The 24,587-nt window shown below is 34.8% G+C and overlaps 1 protein-coding gene across 1 annotated transcript in view; it reads right to left on the bottom strand.

The window, feature by feature from the left end:
• The window catches only part of PCDH17 (protocadherin 17), a 100,658-nt gene that overhangs the window by 40,017 nt on the left and 36,054 nt on the right, over nt 1–24,587 (bottom strand). Inside the window, exons 4-5 of the mRNA XM_017733653.1 lie at nt 21,415–21,473; nt 21,075–21,247 (exon numbers count right to left, since the gene is read on the bottom strand). Of these exons, the coding sequence (XP_017589142.1) occupies nt 21,075–21,247; nt 21,415–21,473 (232 nt within the window). The remainder of the gene's footprint in view (nt 1–21,074; nt 21,248–21,414; nt 21,474–24,587) is intronic.

A 24,587-nucleotide genomic window follows, 5' to 3' on the forward strand; every position in this document is an offset into this window, starting at 1 on the left:
ACTGAAATTCCTTGTTTTTACCTCAATAAGCATTGTCCTTCTTTTTAGTGTCGGATTGGATCGCAATCATCAATGTGATAATCTTATCTTGCTCATACTGCTGTAACTTGCATTATGCAGAAATCAGTCAGGGACACAAGCATAATATGCACAGAAAAAAAAAATTCTAAGAGGACAAGCCACCTCAACCTGTCATGTCAACAACTTATATTTTCCATTGGTTCTCCATTTATTTTCAATGCTGGTTCAAGAACCTGGCCATAATATTTAAGGCTTTGCTGAGCAGAATGCATCTGAGAATAATTCTCTGTTCACTGCACAGTGAGACAGCTGTGTCCCTCTAGGCCACTCTCATGAGTGTGAAGCTCTCAAGTTTAGAAATAAAATGTTCTCTGTTGATGGCTGTCATTTGATGGAAAAGACACATCACAAGAAATAAACAGGAGCTCCAGTCAGATTCTTGTACACTGAGGAAGCAATCAAAGAATAAGAACTAAACTAAACAAAACCAGAAATTTAAATGAAGTAAATAAAACCAGCCACATCTGTTAGCTACTGTTGGAAAGTCAAGCCTCTCATTAACAGCTCCATGGCTACATCAAACTTGCATGGTGTGGATCTGCTGGGATACGCCATGCCTCCTGCTCCCCATCCACATACCTAATTCTTCTAAGGGAAATCAGGGTGCAATGAGATAAAAATGATTCCAACAGAGTTTTGGGGTCCCATCCAGGACACTGTTCCAGTAAACAATTGAGCACAAGCAAGTCTTGCATCGATATCTAAATGATTGAGGTAGTTGGCTCTCACAGGCTACAATAAGAGGTACCTGGAAATGTGATTAAGGGTTAGGTGAGATCTGAATCCTATGGACTTCAGTGTACTGTACTTAACAAAATTAATGTCCTGTACCTTTCTTTGTCTCTTCACAAGAAATATGACTTCAAAAGTTTTTTAAATCCTAACACTTTTCACCAGGAAACAGTATGGATTTTGTTTCCCTTTATATAACACTGCTATCAATTTTTTTTATTTGCCCAAACTCACCTTCCTTGTGCACTATTCCTATGAAGTACTTGGAAGAGCTCCTTTGGAATCAAACCTATTTCTGCTGGATAGAACAAATGGCAGGATATGCTTGAAGAGTTACGTGGCTGGCAGTCACCGCTGAGAGTAAAGCATATAATGCTAACTCTCAGCATGCATCAGGGTGGAATTCAAGCACAGCTGAACAGAGTTGCAGGTATCCTTGTCTACCTTTGAGCTGTTCAACCTGACAGAGCAGTGTACCATAACTTTACATTCAGACCTGTTTTGTTCTTTTCAGTAAGGAAATCCTGAATACAGCATTGATGGAATCGCTTGTTTGAATCAGCAAGCAAGCTATTAACGGGACATGTCTGGGTCAAATATTCCACAAGTTTCAGCTGTTACTATAACCTCTTTTTAAAACTGGAGAGAAGTTTTCTTTTCCTAAGGTTCCAGATGAAGGAATTTTAAATAAATATATATTGTAATTGAATGAGAATAGGAGAAAAAATGTTAAGCCCCTTAGATAAACTGAGAGACTCCTATTCTTGTCTGAGAACGAGTGACACTCTGTGGAGCCCAAAATATTGATTCCTTTCCTACAGGTTCTTTGGCTGAATGTGGCTTAATAGCTGTAAAACTGCCACAGCAGAAAACTGTCTATGTGGTATAACAGCCCTACCTATAATTTCCATGCAGCTAGAATGATACTGAGCACACCTTTGTCCTGATCCAGGTCTCATGTTGCAGACATGATTCAGAAGTCAGCATAGCCAGGATTCATGGCTGTGTGGTCCTTCTTCTTAGCATAATGTTCTTCTTGGATTTTACCTTGAACCTTTTCAGAAATTCTGTGAAAAGGACCCTTGGTGATTACACAAGAAGGTGACTTTTCTATGCTGCAGGGTAAAAGAGACTACAAGTGTGCCTGTGGCCAGGCTATTGAGCTTGGTTTCAGGGTCAGAGAACCCCTGACATCAGAGTGCCATGGTTTATTTGTACAAAGTGTGGGTATGAGGCTGTTACCTGATAGCATCTGAGCAATGGCTGAATGAAGATGCATTACCAACATGTTTCTTTCATGAACCTGTGTTTACCGGACTCAACCAAGAAGCTGCAGCAATCCCCACAAAACTATGGCAGACTAGTCAGGAGCTACAGCAACCCAAACAGATCCCACTGCAGTCCATAAAAGAGCGTTGGACACGAGGTGGAAAAGAATCTTAAGGCATTGCTTTGATGAAAGACCTCCATAATGAACACCAGAGCATGTAAGAGCACACCTACTTCTGTCTGAGGCTACACTGAAGCACTCTGAAAAATTAATCCTTATCAGTTAAACAGACAAAGATTTGCTCAATTGCATCAAACCAGTAAGTAGATATTCTTTTACTCTTCTTGTTGCACTTTTACTCTTTTCATTACTTTTTTCCTAATTCTTATTCACATCTAAAATGCACTGATTCTCTTTACTCTTACTCACTTTGGCACTTTGGATTCACTTTGGATTTAAGTTCAGAAAATGTGACTGTATTTTAAGCATAAATAAAGATAAAAATAAATAGCTCTAAAATGATTTGACTAATCCACCTGTAATGTTAATTTGGGCAAGTTTTCACAGCTGGGTCAGTGTAGAAAAAGAGGAAAACATTAAGATTTGTGCTAGATTGAGGGAAAATGGTAATAGTAGTGGATGTTTGCATTCCTAAATTAAGTTCTGCAACAATAGGCTGTGAGAGGTCTCTAATAGGATGTGAAAGATCTCTAAAAGTATTTTTTCAGGGATGACGAAAGTCAAAATGACAAAAGGGTAATGAACAAGCCTAAAATAGGCATTTGGTAAATTGTGTAATAAAGGAACAATAGAAATATCATTGTTGCCTTTGATATGTGATACTACTAGTATACCAAGGGAAAATGGACATTGTCTGTACATGTACTTGAAAAGGTTATTCTTAGCTGCCAAAACTCCCAGGAAGAGTGAGAATAAAAAGCAGAAGGAGCTGAAAATAGGAAACTGGTGGCAGTCATCAGAGACAACCAATATAATGTGTGGGTGTTTTTTCCAGTAAAAAGGAAGCACACATTGAATTTTATTTTAACATTAGTTGCAGGTATAACTATCAAGTCTCCCTCTCATAAAAATTCATTATGAAGAGGCAGACTTGAGTCAATTGAATCACAAGCAAAAGATAAAATTCAAGATGAAAATGAGACAGTTAAGGATCTCTGTATAATTGATTTGCAATAAATGTGTCTTCTTTTTTTCTTTTCTGTCTTACTGTAATGGCCCAGGAAAGAACTGAAAATGACATCACAGTTCTGCAGCATTTCCACACTTCTGCAGAGATTTTGTTTCTACTTTCTGAATTTTAGATGCTAAAGCTCATATACTTTTTTGGGTTGAAAATTGATAAGAGGAGAGTATATTTTAATTAGCAACCAAGGAAATGTTTGCAATGAATGGAACACATCCAAGAAGACTAGGCATTATGCAAACCGGCACAAGAAAAAGGCTGGTGACATTTGAATTGGCTATGATAATGATTCTTAGATTGAAGACAAGTGACAGATATAGGAAAGCATGTAATCTCAGATAACATGTCAGCTAGAGTGAAGTCACAAACTGCAAAGTGAAAAAGGAAAGAAAAATAGGGTAGAGTAAAAGTTGATGGTATTCGGAGAGGGAATAGCAAAGAAAAACTTCAGTGAATAAAATCCTAATTGAACAGGGCACATACAAATACGTAGCCAGACCAAAATCAAGTATTTACTTGATTCTACACTTTTTTTAAAGTCTAAAATATAAGAACTCCAGAAGCTGATTCGAAGAGAGGAATGTGATGTAACAGATACCTCCCAAAGGTAATAAAAAGAAAATAGCCAGTGGAACCCAGTGTTATTATAATTCCAAGATACAAATTATATAGGAATGATGAAGTACACTGCACTTATAACAACTAGTCAAAGAGTTCACGAGAGGATAAACAGTGCTTACTTGATTTACTTTTTAGCGTTCAACAGGCCAGGTGGAAAAAGTAACTACAAGTTACACTGTAATGTTGGCAACTAAGCTCTCAAATTTAATGTCTATAGAAAAGAGAAAGAGAAAGAGAAAAAGGAAAGGAAAGGAAAAAAAAAAGGCTACAGTACCATTTGACTTAAAAAAATGGGAACTACCAGAACATGACAAAGCTTTTTGAAAGGAAATTGAAGAGGATGTCTAAAAGACTAAATGCTCGCAGATGGCAAGCAGACTGCCTAAAGATACTATATTAGGGGTTCAGAGAAACTGTATACTACTTATCAAAAACACTTTTAAAGGACAAAAAAAATAGCCGGCATGGTGAAACAGCAGACTAAAGGAGGCCATTAGGAGTAAAAAGAAACTTTTAAAAAAATGTCAAAATTGTGAGCAAAGTAGGATGAGAAAATGCATGAAGTCTGACAAATAAAATGTTACAATATTGTAGGGAAGTATGAAAAAGATTTTGAAGACTATTTTTTCATGACACAGAAATTAATGAGAGTTTTTACCAAAAAATCAGGAAAAAAAAAAAAATTAACATCTGCCAGGGGATCAGTGGATCAGTGAGTCTGACGCAGAATCCGCACATGCAGAGTGCTGAAAAAAGATAAGGTCACAAGTACCCCCTCCTCAGAAAAAAAAAAAAAGTTTTTGGAAAGAAGGAAGCCAGGGAGATTCCTACAATGCAGATATTTTGGGGATAGAAATGAGTCACTAAAACTACCTGGAATGAAAAGATTAATAGGGTAAAATGACTCCTAACAAATCATCAGACCATATGGAATCCAAGTATGAAATTGGAGCATTGTAACACTATCACTTAAATTAGCTTTGGTATCAAACAAAAGTGAGTAGTAAAATCTGAGACTCTGAAGAGCTGTAGATAGATGCCATGCAATTGAATGACTACGGCATGTGAGATTCAGTGTCAACAAATGTAGGTAACATACATGATGGAAAACAGTAACAACTCTCAATACACAAGCAAGGGACTCTCAAACTGATCTCTGGACAGTTAAATGAAGATGTCAGTTCAAGGTTCAACAAGAGAGCAGTTAGAATAAGAAGGTATCTTGGAAAAGAATAGAGATTAAACCACAAAACATTACTCTTTTAATCCATAGCTGCTGTATCTAGGCTTCTGTATTCGGTTCTGCTCATGCCATGTTCAAAAGAATATAATAGAACTGAGAAGAAAAAAGCAGCAAAGATGATCAAAGTTATGAAAAGGCTTTCATAAGAGAAAAGATTAAATAGACTAAGATTTTTCAGCTTGAAGAAAACACAACAAAGGGAAAATATGAAAAGAGTTTTGAATCGTGATTGTCACTGAGAAGACTAATAGGAAACAATTATTTACTGTTTCTCCTAAAGCAAGAACTAGACGCTGCCAGTGAAATTATCAGGTGGCAGTTTTCAATCAAAAGCAGTGTGTTTGTACACACAGCAAAGCTGTAGAGATTGTTGTGCAGGACATTATGGAAGCTAAGGATCTTTAACATTGTTACACAAAATCACAGAACAAAAATCCTCACAGGTTTGACGAAAAATGTCTTTTTTTATTTTCTTGCATACTTTTCTTTGGACCCTTAATTGCACAGGGCTGTAATTGTCCTGAAGTCTTTGTGCAAACGCTGTAACAGGAAATTCCACAAGGTGACTCAGATGTTGCATTTGTGTGGATGATTGAATTACCTTCAGCTGCTGTAAGTGAAGGGCATGCATATAGTAGAGTTGCCCTAGACTGCAGGATGAGTTGGAGTTTGTTACATCACGTGTAACTACCACATCTCAACCCTTTCTAGACAGAGTTGTTTTCACATGCTTTTAAACCTCTACAGATTAATATCTTATGTACCAAAGAAAATGTTTAAATCAGTGTAGTAGTTGCTGAATCAGTGCTTGCACTGCACCTTCCCAGCAATTTTTATTACTCTTGCTTTCATATCCATTATTCTGAATGTCAGGGAGCTATTTTTAAGTACTTGCTTAGTTCAGTTTAATAAAAGATATTAAATTATCTGCACCAAAAAATTAAAAGTATTCCTTATTAAGAATTTAGTTTCATAAAATCAAATGCATATGTAGCTATCAGCATGACTGCTCCAGACAAGATACATTTTACAATCTACACTGGAATGGTGAGATAGAAAAAGAAATATGGGACCAGAATTATAAGAAGTCACAGAAAGTATACAGTTAAAAATTTCATATGTCCAGTATGAAATTTGCCTACCTTTGCAATAATTTTTTATATGTCCACTATTATTACTAAGTTAGTGCTTTAAGCTCAAAGTCCTTCCTTTTCAAAATCTGTTCCATTTTTCCAGCAATAGAATAATCATAATATTTAATTCTTATACTTCTCAGAGTGAAATTTTCTGATGGTAGTAAATAAAAATCTTAGTTAACTTTCAAAAAGCTGAGGGATCTAAAGTCCAAATCAGAAAGAATATTAAGGGATTAAATTGGCTCATATTAGCTCTATTGATACAAGGCAAGGTCTAGAGATATTAAAAGCTGTGTAAGGATGTAAATTTAAGAAATTTTGACACTATTTTCAGTAATAAACACTTTTGCTTTCCTGTTCTGAAAACTAGATAAACTTGAATATTTTGTGAACTACAAATTTAGCTGTGAATAGCAAAGCATAAATTATTATAAGAGCACCTTAATGTAAATTACTGTTCTCATAATTTCTGAAATAGCAATCTATAGTCATTGAAAACTGTCTACTTCACATTTTCACAAAAAATCATTGTGTCTTTTATTTTAAAATGGGTGGGGCTTTTTTGTTTGTTTTATAAGCTACTTCCCTATTTTTTCTTCCTTTGTAAAAGTAGTTAAATATTAAGGAAACCAACCAAACAAATATTTTGTTGTGGGTAAGAAAAAAGTAAACTAAACCATCAGAAAAATACTCAAAATAAAGTTCTCCTTTAGAGAGAGAGAAAAATAATCCAGATAGGATGGTTACTCCACTACTTGTTTTTATGTTAACAAAGCCAAAAGAGCAAACACAAAAGCAGAAGACAGTCAAAGGTATTTGAGTGATGTACAATATAGATTTACTTTCTGAGATAGTCCTGAGAGGCACTTATAGAGTTAAATACTTGTTATTAGGGTTAATCTGTACATGAGAAGGTGTGTAACATATTCCTGTCAACTGTGTTCTATTTGCCAAAAATGCAGTTCAGTCTTTCTCTGTGTGAGCCTTGCAAGAAAGCAGACTATGTTCTCTAGCAATAACACTGACGCTGAATAGCAACTTGTGAGACCAGATCTATATTGTGAAGCTTTTCTGGCAAAGATATGTCATCTAGAAGTGTGAAAAAATATGACAACCCCATTTCTCACAGCTATTTGGCAGAAAACTCTGACATTCACATGGTTATAGGAATATATATTTAGTTTAGTTTACTTCTTTCAGGGACACAGTGCAGAAAGTTTAGAAGGAGACCTCTCTGTGCCAGCATGTGCAACATCTCTAGCAGCTGGCTCTGGAGTTGAGAGGAGAGTGGCAGGTGTACTCATGGAGATAAACCCCACCATTCCATAATAACAGCACACCCTACAGTGGGTGTGATAGAATGGGATAGACTTGAAGTATCTTAAACAAATATTTACTTAGATTTAATAGGATTGCTACTGTATGTTTATGAAATGCCAGTTGATTCTTAAATGTATTTGCCAGGGATTAACAGCTATTTCAGAACCCATTGCTATTTAATGAACATACAAGAACAGCCTTAGATGTTATGAGGAGTTAGGTTTAACAAGTTCATGAATTACTTCCATTCACCAAATGATAAAAATTTACTGAAGATTAACATTATGTAAGGTACCGATATTTTACACAGAGATTAATCCTTAAATTAATATTTTTATTCATCCCTTGATATTCAATTATCTTAAAACAGTTCCAGCAGTCGGATATATATGTTAATTTATTTTGATTTTAAGAAGTTCATATGATCTAAGACCATGCCTTCCTTTCTTGTGAGTCATTTCAGTAAAGCACTTCAACACATAGGGCTTTTGAGAAAGTTGATCTCAGGTTCTAATTTTAAACCTCCAACACACTATACTACATTGCTTCTGGCACTAGAAATTTGGTCATAAGAATCGAAACCAAAGGTGAAGTTGATAAATATTAAAGCAAAGCATAAAAAATTATGCACCTGACACAGTCACCTAATTTTGTGAGGGAAAAAACAGTTCCCATCTGCAAATACATGGGAGAAGGAACGATGGCCATGCAAACAGAAATCATATTTCTACCATGGAAGAGAGATTCACCACCTCTACAGAATGATTGATGAAATGGAAAAGATTTGCTGAATAAATTTCTGATGATGTCTCCAGAATAAACTTAGGCTGGAACAATTAACACCTATAACACAAATAAGAAACACAGAAATACAAGACTTGTAATAAACAATAGTCAGTTTGCAAAAAGCTCGTTCCCTCAAAACCTGAGTGGAAATTCTTCTTTCATAGGTTTAGGTGTGCAGAGTTATTTAATTCTATCTCAGTTAGTCATCTTTTACCTACAGTAAAAAGGATGTGATTCATCTTAAACAGGTCAAAGGAATCATATGCTAGAAGTACCTCACTCTCCTCAGTAATTCTATAGAGCTCATCAACTAACTAATTACAAAGAATCATGGTAAATAGCTCAGATGTAGGTGAGATAGTAGGTGAAATGATAGTTCCTTAGAACTTGTGGCTGTTCTTTCCTTCAACAGCGTTAAAAATGTAGAGGTTTGGGAAGCTTTCTTTTCCTTTTTTTTTAACTAACAAACCCTTCAGGTCTTTCCAGCTTGTTGTAGTTATAGAGGACTAAATATCTAGAAGAAAACCCAAGTTTCAAATCTATTTTGGAAATGTAAAAATCCGTCTAAATGAAGATGCCATTAACTTGAATATCCTGGATTTCATTAAAATTTTGAAGAGTATTTTTAGCTGTCTTAAACTTATAATTTTAATTTTTTTCCTATTTTCCAGAGTATTATGTTCACACATCTAAAGTAAAAATATCATCTAAGTTTTGTGAAAACTTTTTATTTAATACAAAGGTTTATGCAAAAGAATTATATTACCTGACATTGGATTAAAAAGACAAAGTTATATTTTGTAGATTTATAACAAAACAAAAAAAAACCTGGCCTAACTGTGTTGATTTAAAATGGGCAAGGTGGTACAACTCTGCTGACCCTGATGAACTCCTGCAAAAAAGCAAGCACCTGTCTGATATGAAATATATTCCAGTTTAGAATTATTTAAATGCAGCTTGTCTCTAGGAAAATCACAAATTTTTATCACTTTTGGCAGAGAATTAAATTTAACAAAAGAACACTACTTCTAATAGTAGGGCAGTTTCTTGTTTCTTAGGAAATCTGAGTGTGTTTTGATTGCTTGTTTGTTTGGTTTTTTCTCCTGTGTTACATGTTGTCTTCCCACACTTTTAACTTCTAAGTTAATATTTTTTCTTCTTCTTCTTCCTCTAACTCTCTCTCTGTCTTTTCATACTTCTGCATATCAGAAAAAGACATTTAATAAGTTTACAATAATCTGAGCTTCTACTGACATCTGAATCCATGTCTTTAAAGAATTTAAAGAAATCTTTAGGTTCTAAGTAGCAATGAAGTTCTCAGGCTTTAAACACTGGCTTATTTTGCCATACTGATGAAGGTTACACATCTCCTGAAATCACTGTAAAATAATGGTGAATTAGTGATTGGGGCAAGATTTCTCAACAGCAAAAGGAAGGTGAGTTCACACTTGTAGGTAATTGTCTAGCCTGTGTTTGAGAAGCTCTGTTCTTGTGCCAAAATTTTAGCAACATAAATGTTTCTACTATTCTCCATATACTAAGAAAAAAATGTGAATGCACAGAAAATAAAAAGTATAAAATTAAAAATAAAGGAACGAGAATATACATTAATAATAAAGAATGAATAAACAGACCCTGAATGTAACAAAAATATGGATGCTTTTGTGTAAAGAAAAGGTATCCATAAGAAAAATTCACAATTTCATATGTCATAGGCTTAAACACCTTGTGGGATTTTATTTTCACAGTCAATATAATGAAGAGAGAAAATTTTGAGAGAAGTTTTATTTAGGAAGTCCAAACCACTTAACTTACTTTTTTATTGCAAACATGAAAGCCAAATAAAAAATACCTTTTTTTAAAAAAAAATAATTTTTGTATTCCAGTTCAGAAATGTGCCCTGGTTATTCTTGTGGTCTGGTACCCTTGAGAAGTGAAAAAGCAGCCACAGAACACTGGCAAGTTAAGCTGAGTTTAAAGCTTTCCTCGCAGGAGTAGCATCAGTGCTCAGTGTAGCTTTTTTCCTCTGTCCTGCTCTCCTCCATGCACTTCCCCTCAAGAAGAAGTAATTTGTGTTTGAAATTTATGTAAAACTTTTCTTACGACAACAAAATACCATATGGATAAGGGCCAGAATCCTTGCTTCAAGTCTAACTAGCAATATTGGAAAGAAATATCACTTGTTAAAACTAATCACAGACATGAAATGCAGGAATATTCCATACAGTGTAGGAATATTCCACAAAGTGTAGGAATATTCATATTCAGAAGCACACACGGATCCAATACACACTTCCCTGGGCCATGAAGATTACAGATATGCTGCAAAAGTCTCTCCACAGGGTCAGAACAGACACAGCTCCATTTCTGTTGCTGTTTTCTTTTTATGTTTGATTTGGACCTTGAAAGGTTGTTTGGGCTCTGTAGCTGCCTAGAGATCTTGTCAATGTGCAACCTAAACTGCACTTTTTATGTAAGAACCGCTTTCATTTGTTCAAATGAAAATTGGGTCAGATAGTGCTATACATTATTAAATAGATATTAAAAACTTTATTTGTAAAGGACTGCTTTTCAATTATATACTCTATTTAAATCTGACAGCTTTTGCCTCAGAATTATTATTCTTTCCAAAACAAGTTTTATGATGAAAATTGAGTGTTTTGTGTAAACAGATTTGTGAATCGTTCTCATAGTTGCAATTTTAAAAGAAGCAAGTGTAAAGTGTTTTAAAGCATTAAAATTTCTATACTGTTAAGATATAGATTTATATAGATTATAAAATTAAGTTTTCAGGGATATCAGTTAGTGATGTCTTATTTGTAATTTATGAGTATGCATGTGGACATATATAAACACACATACTACATATACAATATTACAATATTAATAATATTGCATTAATAATAGTAAGAGATATAAGACTAGGCATTTTTTGATATGTAATTACATGAACATCCCTGCTAATTTATATGAAGAAATTTATGTATTAAAAAGCTGGAGGACTAGAGTCCCAAATTTAAAAAATACCTATACTTGTCTTAAATAAAGGGGTATTACCTATGCCACAGTGTGACTTGCTTGTACTGGGCATATGCTCTTCTCCATTTCATGCTGCAGAGGGGAGCAGATGGAATTAAATATAGCTTGGCATGCAGCACAGGGGCAGCCATGGAGCACTATTTTTTAGTACCACGCAGGCATTACCAGCTCTATATACATTAGAGATGAAACACAGAAAAGGGCATGTCACCTTCAGGAAAGGGTAGCAGTCAGTGAACATCTGTTATACATGCAGTGTTCCCTGTAGAAAGAACTGAAACGTGATGAAATATGCATCAAAAGTTCCCTATGCACTGAGGTACATTAAGTCCCTTTCAAACCATATGAAGCCCACTTGGGGAAGGGAGGTTATTTGAGTGCAGCAGCTGGAATAGGAGCAAGCAGCAGCAGGGAATGGAAACCAGCTGCTCTGCCATTCTGGAGATCGGCTCGGGCAGTAGGTGCACAGAGGCTGATACATGGCATTGTGTATCACTGATGTACAGAGACTAGACAAAGTTTCACTAAGTTTCATTAATTAGTTGTTCTGCAGCTCTGTCTCTGAGCCAAATCCATGTTAAATGCTACATATTATATTATAATGTCAGGTATTATTGTTGGGAAGCACTACGTAATCCACATGCCTTGCAATTCTCTAACATGGTGAGTTCTTCCAGATGAAGATGTTCAGAGACAAGAGGCTGCAGAACAGATAAGAGCAAATATTCTTTTTCAGTATGTTTTACTCAGGATTACACAGTACAATGCATCCCCATATTTAATTTTGACATCATAAAAAGCAGGTCTAAAGTGGATCCTCTGGCCCTGGGTAGTTTAAAATAAATCTAGATTATCACTGACAAATGTGTATTTAACCTTTTTAAAAAATCTCCAGGAAAGGGTATTCTTTGACTTACAGGGATAGCCTGCTTCAGTGCCTACACATCTTTGTAGTAAAGTTCTCTCTCAAATATAACTTAAATACTTCTTCCAGAAAATTAAACAAAAAGAAAAGAAAAGCAATCACAATCCTGTTTATAACAGTTTTATATACACAAAGACCTTTATTGTGCTTCACCCTAGTCCTTGTTTGTTTAAACACACACAGATTCTAAACAAACACTTCTTTCAAACTTCAGCTACAGGTGATGTTTCACAAACCTCTATTTTCTGCTGTTATTATACCTCTTATTTTGATTTTGAATTCTTCCAGATCTTTCTCTAAAATATGCCTACAAACTGTGTATTGTGGATATATCCCTAATTAGAGCATGCTGCAACTCTGGCCCAAATTAAATTAAACCACGTTTCTCCCTCTGGAAACCACAGCATCGGAGAAAAGTAGTATATAAACAGAAAAAAGGCCATGAAAAGGACAGTCTCTATTAGTGTGCACAGACATTAGGAGATACTCTTTGTTCCAGAAGAACAAAATACAATTAGTAGTATTCCAGCTAAAGTGTTGCTGAATGGAATAATTAACTCCTGTCTCTTATTTGAGACACTTCTCTTTTGTCTTCCCCAGCTGGACATAGAACTATTGATAAATACAATTGTTGAGATTTCCATCTAATATGTATCGGCTTTAAGTCCATCTGCAGAAAATCGCTTCTTTTTGGTAAAAAGAATGTGGCTGGAATATGCAATGGGATTTTGTTAAATCTTGTCTACCATTGCTGTTTATCATATCTGTATTTTCTGCTGAGTAAGAGGAGATACATAAATCATACAATGATGATTTAAAATGAGGCAGAGAGAAGATGTATTTATTTTAATGATCTCCTCTATATAACTGAATAAACACACATACCCTCATATATATGTTTTTTTAAAACTCTAGTTCTGCGTAAGCTTAATTAAAATAAACCTGTAAGTACACCATGCAAGGACTTTTCAGACACAGAGTAAGAGACAGGAATAGACTCTCCAATCCTGTTACAATGGTTTCCTTGATATCAAGTATCCATCCAATATATGAATATATGCCCTAAAATATTAATTAACAAAAGTAAGCACAAGTAGAGAACATCCATTTGCCACCCAGAGAAATGCATAAAGCCTGAAACTATGAAAACTCTTTATTTTCTGATTTCTTTGTTTCAGAAGTTGTTGATCTTTCTATGCCCCCACTTTTCTTTCAATTTATAAAAAGAATCTGAAAAGAAGAAATGTTAGCTGAAGATAATGATTTTGACATAGAAGGACCTCATCTTACTGAGAACTGCAAATCCTTCTCTTGCTCCTCTGGTGGGAATAAAGTGAAAAGATAACTTATGGATTCTAAGCCTTCCAAGAACAAACTGCAGTACAATAACTGTGCTCAGCCCCAGGAAAGGCAGTGTCAAAACAGAAAGTACTGAAAGGATGTAATGAGATTTGCAGTAGTGACAGGGGAGGGATATTCTGCTTTGTTCCCTCTGAAGTAAAGCAGAAAGAGATGAGCACCAACAGCTACAGCACCCAAATATTAGAATCTGAGATACGAGACTTATGATAATAGACTTATGATCTTGAAGTGTATGGTATGAATTAATTTGCAAATAAGCTCATCAAAGAAACCTCTTCTGAAATTTATGAATACTTTTATTGGTGCAGTCACGAACTTTTCAGATGTTAGTAAAGACATATCTAAATTGGTTCGATAGTGAAGCGTCCAATGAAAACAAACCACATCAAAAGTACCTATAATTTTCAACCACTGAATTAATTTTTAATTATAAAATAAGTAGAAATAATGTGGAGGAGAAATTAAATTACCTGAAAAATGTGGCATAATACACCAAATGGTGCATAGATGAAGTTGTGCTGAATGGCTGTAATCCCTTTGGGTCAGTGACATGTTTGCATGTACCAATGCATAAAGTTCTTTCTGTATGTTTTGAAAGTCAGTTATAGAAATTTGCCCCCTAATCTTTGGTTAAATGCATTGATTAAGTTGGGATATGCTGTTCACAAAACTTCACAGCTTACCAGGTAAGATGGCAATAATCTGCCAGGTGCTGAAACGTGCACCTGATTAAAAACCCAGTTTGGCAAAACACAACGCTGGTTGAAATGCAGGAAAATGGGCAGTAACAGGCAGCAATAATAGGCTAAGGCAGTCTGAGGCAAACTGTATTCACTGTCACTTTAGCTGCCAAAATATTTTCACCACTTTTCTATTTTGTATCAACAGAGGCAGAAAAATCGTGAGGCATTAAGTGAATCTATCTCTTCTCCATTAGGATACCACTTCACTTCCTTTTCTGACTTTTCTGTTCTTTTAGGACAAACATCTGCTTCCTCAAACTTCCCCTTCCTTACCCGGATAACCTTGCTTGAAAACCAAAGCTGCTCATATACTTGTGAGATGAGCACACTATGGTGAAGCTGTGCCTGGGAGCCCTCCCATCTGTAACGAGGAAGCACCAAACAAACTGGACTCTGAAGCAGTCACACAGCTTCAATCACAAACCTGAACTTGGTATAAAAATAGCTGAAATCTAAAAGATGAACTTAAATTGGCTGGTAGACTAGGAGATTTTCTAAAAATAGAACCTAAACCATGAGAGATATTCAACATAATATTCTGAGTGAACAAAAGTTGGCAGATATGAGAGTTTTTTCTTTACTTTGTCTAAATCCATCATATAATTTGCTTTATACATTATACAGCAAAAGATATGTCATAGATTACTGCAAATTAACATGAGAAAAGCTGACAATCATCTGTACGTCAAAGGCAACTGACCTGTATTTTTCTCTCTAGTTCATTAACTTAGGTTAGAGGGCAGAAAATAATTCTGATCTCTCAGAAAAGGGAACTACAGAATGTTTGCATAGTTTAGCTCAGCCCAGGTAATGAAATCTTGTGGAAGTGTTACCTAGATCATCTTTAAATGCTTGAAATCAAGATACTTAGAACATTTGAAACTTTTATTAGTTTCCTCTGACTAAAAGTGAAATAAGTTAAAAGTTTAATACCAACTGAAGTTTGAATATCACCATTCACAAGGACTTATAAGAAGTATGAGACCAATAATAATGCTGGTAATTCTCTTACATTTAGGAGTACTGTTTCACTGAACAAAGTACTCACAGCAGAAAAAAAATAAAGAAGTAATGTCAGTGGCTCGAATGTCATACTGAACTTTTTATACACACTGGAGTAGATATCAAAGAATGGTCTTATTCTTCATAAAACTCTGCAATTCTACCTACATTTTTAATCTTAAAGTCTCATTATTAGCATAAGGCCAAAATCAAATATCTCCAGCTTGTTGATAGCAAATTTGGTCAATCAGAAACAGGTACAGAATAAATAAGTTGCCTTTGACCTATGCTAGTCCTCATTAGGATCATACATGTGCTTGCATAAAGCACAGAAACAAAAAAAGAAGAGAAAAATATAAAGAAAATAACAAAGAGAAGCAGAAAACCTGAGACTCAAAAAGTTATTTTGTGTGGGCTTCACGTAACCATTTTCAGAATTTTACAGTTCTAGAAACATATTCTACTATTAAGACATACTAAGAAAAGGAAAGAGACCCTCCATACAATTAAGTTGCTCTGATAGCTTTCCTGGAAAACAATTCATCAGATGAAATTGAAAAATGGGTACTGCGTGCAAGTAAACAGCAAGTTAGCATCTTACCTGACCATGTTAGAGGTAAGTGAGTTAGAAGGGATGAGAGTGCTGGACATAAAGACTCTTAGGTGGTGTCAGAACAAGAAGGGCAGTCTGACAGCTATTCTGAGCACTGAGAGAATGTGATTGATGTTCTGTCCAGGGGAAAAAAACTTATGGGAGGAAGCACTGTTGAACAAAAGATTTCACCTGTTGTGTCAGTTTCTGGGGACTCCCAGCCTCCATCAGTTTCTCAGAAGTGGCCATCACCAGTTTTGCAAACTTTGAAAAGAAATATTTCTCCACAATCTTCTTTTTCTATTATCTCATTGAGCTGGTGTATTCATAAAGAACTCATCATCCCCAATGGCATAGAAAGCATTGGTGATGATGTCAGACAGCAGAAATGTGCTTGATGAACTTTCTGGACCTATCAGTCTAGACTGATTCTAACTCAGTTAAACAGAATGGATTTTAATTATCCAACAGACTCGAGCAAGATTATGCCAGGAAAATTAATGGATAGTCCAGAAAAATCTTGGTAAAAATTTTTTGTAGTTTCTGCTCTGCTACAGATGGCTAATGTAGAATATTTGATTTTTAGGATCAGTCTTGTTTAGAAATAGAGACTACAAATGAACAAGTTACTACACACTTCTTATGTGAACTTGTTCAGTGGGCAAACACAAGGGATAACAAACAGTATTCACAGAGATTCTCTAGCACTGATATAATTTTTACTCCTAAAACTTGCATGCAGATCTGCCTCAGTTGTGATGCAAACGTATTTTTGTTATGATGAAGAAAGCTATTATATTTTCAAGTTACACTTATTATCACTTTTTTTTCATGCAGATACATTAAATTCCTTTTATACTAGTAACTATACCCTAGGCTAAAACGGTGCTGTTTTACAGAGAAGCCTGATGGGCAATCTTGGTCCTAAAGGAGAAGATGACAACTACGCTGAAGAGTTTCCTTTTACCCTTCCTTCAAGCAGCCGCCTCTGTTTTTTTCTTTATTCTCAGGATCCACGCTATTGAGGCAACAGCATATGCAGAAATGGCTCTTCTATGGGATGCAGGTGTGAATGGCAAGAAACTGTGTTGAAAGAAAGATGCAACGCACAGTGATAAAGCAAAAATTCAACAAAGCTACTGAATTTGGAAATATTTGATCCCTTGAAGTTTTTTTTGACAAAGACATGAAAGTGTAGACTTACACTAGAACAAGAAAACACAGACAGCAATAAAAACAGAAAAGAAAAGGAAAGTAAAAATTCCTGGGAAAATCTAACAAAGACAATAATTTATGAGTAACTATAGAAAAGTCCATAACTCTGTATTTTTTACTGATTATAAGGTAAGCATATGCAGGACTCACTCAGAAAAGCATAAAATTAACATTTCACTGTCTTACTGCTCCCTTGTAGATATTATTGTTTATGGTTTATGATATAATTTTCAGCTTTGGATATCTTTTAAAGAACTATAGATTATTGTTCTGATTCTTAAACCATACCAAACAAAACAATTACTCTGTTGTTTAAATGCAAAAAGTGAATATTACATGCTACTACTTCAAGCGAAATAAACAGGCAATTTGACAGATGTGTTTAAAACTATTAATTCTTATAAGACTTCTAAGTAGGGTGATCTCAAACTGTCCAAACTAGTGATAGGGTTTAAAGTATCAGCAACAGAAGTGGAAAAAAAGACAGGTAAATAAAACAAATTTATCCCAAACAATTCTGTTAAAAGAGTAGCAGGCATATGGAGCAAGCTGTTTAGTAAGACAGCTGATTAAGATAGCATAAGTAAGCTTAAGAAACAGCTAGATATTCTTATGCAGAAAGTGGCTTAGCTATCACAGCAAGAGACTATAAGGCTGAGATAACTAAAGTGGGACGTGCCTATTTTAACGCAAGACTTACTATCGTATAACTTTTAAAGTTTGGGGTTTTTTTCTGCTTTCCTTCCATTAAGGCCATTCCATAATAATTTCATTAATTATTAAATTAATTATAGAATATAATATAATTACATTAATTAATAATTTGCGTTGTCTTTCTTATTTGTGAAAATGTTTAAAATCACTACCAGACAAAACTTGCTATCTGAATATATTTTCCTTGAAATCAACTATTTCAGTAGTAAACTGACAGGCTCTATCATTCACTGTTTTCATCAATTTAATTAAAATCATAAAGTAAGCTTGATTGCTTCCTATCCCATGCTGAAATCAGAAGACATCTTGTCTACAAAATTTTTTTCATAAAATTTCCTACTTCTCTGTTACTGAGAGATGCACAATTGCTGTAGCGCTACCAACCTACATTTTATCTCAGTATGGCCTTTTAATTTTCAACTATCTAGGCTATAGTTGCTCAAAGCTGTCATCAAAACACTGGTACAACTAGCATTCTTATTACTGCCATGTGTAGAATTGGACATGTTCCAATAATGTTTGGAATTACGTGAAGAATATGTCAAACTTAAACCTAACTCATTTTTAAATTGACTCTCACATCAAGATCCTGACTTCACAGCTAATCCAATAATTTTTCGTTAATGTCAGAAGATTTAATAATTGTATTGTTTTAATAGCAGAAGAGAAAGTATTTTAAATATCTTTAAACAACAATAATCAAGCCTAGAACTTGGCTACCAAATAGTGAATTCCTATCCCTGCATACAACCCAGAATGATGACAGAACCACAACTTCTGATATTGCTTCAGGCGTTGCTGGAGACAATTGTTTATAGCAAGCTTTCCATCTCCTTTTCCGAGAACACAATTTTTCTCTAAAGAAAAATTCAATTCTTTTTCTATCCTAATCACATATATCATATTTCTTACCTTCCTTCAACTTGGCTTATGACTAGAGAAAGCAATTTTATTTCTCTTGTTTCAAAATAGAAAAATTACATTGGGCTAAGACCCCTAATCATACTAAGCTCGATGACAAGTAATCATTGATTTTATTGGGAACACCACATAGCACCACATTTGTTACTGCAATGACCTGAAATACCATAAGGTGCTTGATGCAGGTTCAGTTTTCATAATGTGACAATGATTTTATTACAGCACACTTGAGACGGAGGAGTTCATTCAAGTAAACAAATTTATATCATTACCATTTGTAATTATATTTGGGAGGAGCAAAAGAAATTTTTTTTAAAAAAGAAAAAGTAGTTTATCTCTCTATCCCCATTATTTTTTTTCCTCAGTAAAGAAATTCACATAAACACCCACTGCTGTAGTTCAGCGGCTGACAATACCTAACACCCACAATTCAATATATGCTTACTAAGAACATAAGGAATTCATAGGAGCAGTTGGAATAAATTTCCTTGATGAATTGGGCACTTCATCCAGGTATACTGACAAATGTAAATCTGCATGTAACATTTTGAATTATAATGAAAATAAACCATGGGAAGAGTTGGCTTAATATGCTTACTAGACTGCATATATTTTGACCAGAATTGATGCTGCTGGACAAACTGCAGTATTATGAACACTGGCCATACAGTCCTTTTCTAAAATAAAACCCCCACATTTTTAATCTGAGTACTAGATAGTTTCCTAGTGAAACTTTAAAAATTTTAAAGCTCTTTCATGGCTATACTCGATAGATGGAAATTCAGAATTTTTGTCTTTTTATCACACAAAACTGAGAGAATAAGACACACTCTCAAATAGCTTCTTTAAAAAAAATCCTGCACTGCATCTTTATACAGATCAATGTCCAATTATAAGCAGAGAGTTGCTGTGGCAAAAGGTCAGGAAAAAATAATCTTTCCGGCATTTATTACTTGGAAAATAAGGTCACATATGAGGTCAACCTCCAAATGTACACAGAATAAATTATATTGCAGCATTCTAAATATTCTACACTGCAAAAATTATATTGCAATCTCAACATAATCAGAAAAATGAAGTTGAACATGTATTTCCTGATGATTGTACTACAGATCAGACAAAGCTAAGAGGCAAAAAATCCAGGTCCAATTAATCAACAACTACTAAAAGGCTTATCATATATTTCTGCTTAATTAGAAATATAACTTCTTATTAAGGCTGGCTGATTTTATAATTTCTTAACTATCTCTAACAGTGAATCACCTTCCCCACAACAAAGTAAAACAATGGGAAACATACAAAATATTTAAAAATAATTAAGTAGTGCACTTCTTTATTGCTTACGGGGTAGAAGCAAAGAGAAAAGGCAGAGAATGCTAGAGTGCTTTGTCTGCCTGATGCTTAAAAAAAAAAAAGAAATGTATCTTTTGAAATAGACCTCCTAATTAGATAAAACACATCTGGGAAAAAAATGAATTGGACACAGTTTGAGGAAATAAATATGCTTGTTTGGCAGAATGAATGTTGGCAGAGAGCATTGTCATTGTCCTGATAGAAGTAATTTTAGTTGTTTCACAGACACTCTTAATCTTTGGTATCTTCACGGAATGTGAATGAAAGTATACTGAAAATCAGATTGTATTAGTATTTGACACTTCTCACACTACTCTTAATTGTGAAATCAACACTACAAATAGGAAAATGCATCCATGAAATGAAAACATCTTCTGATTAATTTTTACTCTTGTCTTCTATCCAAAGCATTTTCTTTTCCTCTTCTCCAAACTACATGAGGAATGTAAATGACTGGCATTCTTTTATCTGTTGCAGTCATGTCTAGTTTGAATTTCCAAATCACACTTTGACAGAAGGACTTTATATAATAAATCACACGCAATGCCAGTGGAGATAGAATATATTCTAATCATTTTTAAAAGTACTAATTTTTTTTTTTTTTTTAATCTTCTTTGGACACTTGTGGTTTCATTTCATGTTCATTCTCAAAGATCCTGTGTTCTTTGCTCTGGGCTAGTGACAAGATTTACTGTTTTCTGTGATAATATTATAAGTGGGCTATTCCTCCCTGATAACCCACAACTGCAATACTAATAGGTTGATAAAGATGGTTTAAAGTTTATGTTTCTGTAAGCATTGTAGGCTTCACTCACCTTGTTCAAGTGGCTGGCTTTTAGTTGAAGTAGTTTTCATCTTGAGTGCCTCCCTAACAGACATGTCACAGCAGGAGCCTTTGTTAGTGTCTTGGTCACTGTCAGCCTGATCACTGTCCCCATGCCCGCTGTCCCTCAAGCTGGCTCTTTCTGGATCCTTGAACGTGGAGCTACTGAAATATATATTAAAAAAAAAAAAAAAGAAAGAAAGAAAGAAAAAAAAAGAGAGAGAGAGAGAGAGTTGTATTTACTTGTTCTAAGTTGAATTGTACTCTCTGGCAAAGCAATTTTGACAAGAATGCAAATGGGGAAGCCAAGAAAGTTATTTAATAGGCCTTACCTTTGAACAAACTGCTGCCTGCTGCCCATGTAATTGGGCTCTGCGGGAAAATTGTCTGTCTGTGAAAGAGAAGGAAAAAAATACGTATAGTTGTACACTGGACAAATCTCCTGCAGAGCAACAAGATTTCCTAGAGGAGAAATGATTAATAATTCAAAAATTCCCTTAATCTTCAGATTTGTACATTTTAATTAAATTGGAAAATGCTGGCATGTAATTATGTGCTCAGAACAATTAAATGATTCCGGTCCACAAATTACCTGCTAAAGTAAACAATGAGGCTCCAATAAGTGGCATTCTCTGTTAGTAACCTGACAGATGACACTGTTTATGCTTTTTCATTAGATAGATATTAAGACTGATGGTTATTGAAAATGAGAGAAAAAAATGCTTTTGCATATTAAAAAAGTGAATTATTCAATAATACTAATTTTTAATCATAATTACATCATCTACTGGGATTCTGAAGCTCTTGCTGCTGTAATGCAGCTCTGTATACTGCTATATTACGCTTGAATTGAAAAAATAAACAAAAAATCAAGAAAATTTATGGCTGAGTAACTGTGGGGTTTCTCAGATGCTACTGGAAAAATGCAAATATAAAAATATTTGGATTTTCTCTCTTTAATTTTCATCAGTATTAATAGCTATGTCAGAATAATGAGAACCACACATGCAAACAAGAACATTAAATGATCACTGTTGACAAGTAGTTTTTAAAAGAAGATACTTTCATTAAGCCTGTCGTGTATATTTTTAGCAGCATGAGCCAAATAACTGTAGAAGCAGAAGTATTAAAAGGATCCAGACCAACATGGAGTCCTGCCAAAGGGAACTGAATTCCCCTTGTATCATTAGCTGAAGTTCTTTGGGAGAAAGAGAGACTGCATCATTCAGAAAACTCCGCATACTGTACATTCACGCACGTCACTTCTTCTTGCAGCTGACCTAGCGACAGAGCTTCTACTGTTTTCTGCATCACTTCACATCACACCACTATGCTTCGCAGCAGCTCCGGCTTTCGCAGCAGCATCCAGCGGATCAGGATCCGTAACACAGGCAGCACTCAATTAATGAAGCTGAGGGCCCAAGGTTTAGTGTCACATAGCAAGTGTTTACACAAGTCTGACTGATCTCTTAGATATTTGGGTATCCCTGCCACCCCCTGCACATTTTTTTGTCTTTGTTTTGGTTTTATCAGTAGGAGAAATTAGAAATTAGAAATACTTGCAACGACTTTCATGGTTGGAATATTTGAGCTTGGAAAAGAGGCAAAGAGTTTTATCCAAAATTTAAGTCACTGCTGTTTGCAGCAGAAATTAGGCAGACACCTGTTACTCCCAAGGGACTTGTGAAATAAATGTGCTTGTATACCATGGACGTCTTTTTGTGTTTTAGAGAAGGGATGGAAAATATAGAACCATCTTCTGTTCAGCATGTATGTCAATGTACACTGTACTTCCAGTTTCTAAATCCTTTAGTTTTAAAAATAAGATTTTAACCCACATTATGTTCACATCCATCCTAGCTTTAGTATATGCAATTAGAGTAAAAGTTCATCTTCACATTTAGTATATATCAAGTCAGAAAAACAAACTTTGAAAACAAAAAAAAAAAGAAGGAGGTGTAAAGATTAAGTATTTCAGCATTTTTATCTGTATCTCTCCAATGCAGCACATCATATTTTGGAAGCAGCTATAATTCTGCTGTTTCTTTTCTTCTCACAAGTTTTAAGCTACTATCTGTCTTTTGTGCAGTGACCCTACCTATATACACTCATATACAATCATTATGACACTGACAGAGTCCAGTACTTATCAACCTGAACAAACATTTAAAACTGCAGAACTCATGTCTGTTTTCTATGTCTAATATATCAAATAGAGATATCCAGGAAAACTGACCTTATGCTTTTACTTACGAAAGACATCTGTCTCCTAAACACAGCTGCTACCAGAATCGACATTCCCATTTTTTGTGATATTGGCAGTCAAAATGCCTGCTTTAAACTGCCTTATTCTCTGCCATTAAAAAAGTCAGACTTTTGCTCTGGAAATAGTTATAGCTCCTCCTTTTCGATGGTGCTAAGAACTTAACTATAAACTGGACTACTGTAGGAACCAGTCATACTTTTTGTCTCTGCATTTTCATAGCAAAAAAACATTTCACACATCCTGGATGAGCCAATACACAGATTTTAAAATAGAAGCTATGACCACATCTTAGCTGCTGAGAAATTCTGTATTTATGGTAATTATTAATGACCTTTAACTAGATAATAATTTGACCAATTACCTTCATACTGTATTTTGCCACAATACAATGAAGTGGGTGCCATGGTGCAGCAAGTTCATTATTACAAAAGAACAAATTTAAGTACTTGATGATCATATACGGACACAGAGCTTGGAGTTGAATACTGTTCTTTCTGCTCTAAAAGCATTAGTCCTTCTATGAATTATGAAGGTATGATGCTTATGTTGAGATGTAACAGCACTCTGAGATACAGGCAGCAAAGGGAGTACTGTTTCATGTATGAAAATATCTATTAAAAATTGTGATAATTAAAAAAAAATTCCATTTTAAGGCTTGGCAGCTTGGAGGAATCTTAGAAATGTAAACATCTGCTTCACGATGGATGAGAGAGAGAGAGACGAATGTCTAACATGTCTAACTCCCTTAAAACCTTTTCTTTTTTTTGTAATCTCAGTTGAAGTGACGGGTCATATACTTAAAATTTTTACACTTTAATGTTTATGGAAGTGATATTACACATTCCAGCTCATGCATTAATTATACTTCTTTACATTGCAGAGCTGTAACTCTAAGAAACTAACGCTATTTTAAAAATCTCAAAAACCTCTTGTTCTTCTCTGGATATACAGCCCCTTCTAGGACAAGAAAATCACCAAGCCTCTGGACCTTCAGTTTTAAGGTAGGTTTCAGTTCACCTGAAGAAAGCCGCTCTAAGCTAATCAGCTAAGATCCCTCAATGTGCTTTAGAGAAATACAAAATATCCCATTTGGTCATCTAGTGTAAGGTACATAATACTCCTGGGGAGTATTATAGCCATAGGGGAATCTAGACAACCAGCAAGATGTGCAGTGCAATAACTAAAGCTAAGTAAGATGCATCATGTCAGAAGTGAGTTGCATGGAATTGCAGTTTCTTC

The sequence above is a fragment of the Corvus brachyrhynchos genome, unplaced genomic scaffold (assembly GCF_000691975.1).
Source record: "Corvus brachyrhynchos isolate BGI_N302 unplaced genomic scaffold, ASM69197v1 scaffold202, whole genome shotgun sequence".
Classification (NCBI taxonomy): Eukaryota; Metazoa; Chordata; class Aves; order Passeriformes; family Corvidae; genus Corvus; species Corvus brachyrhynchos.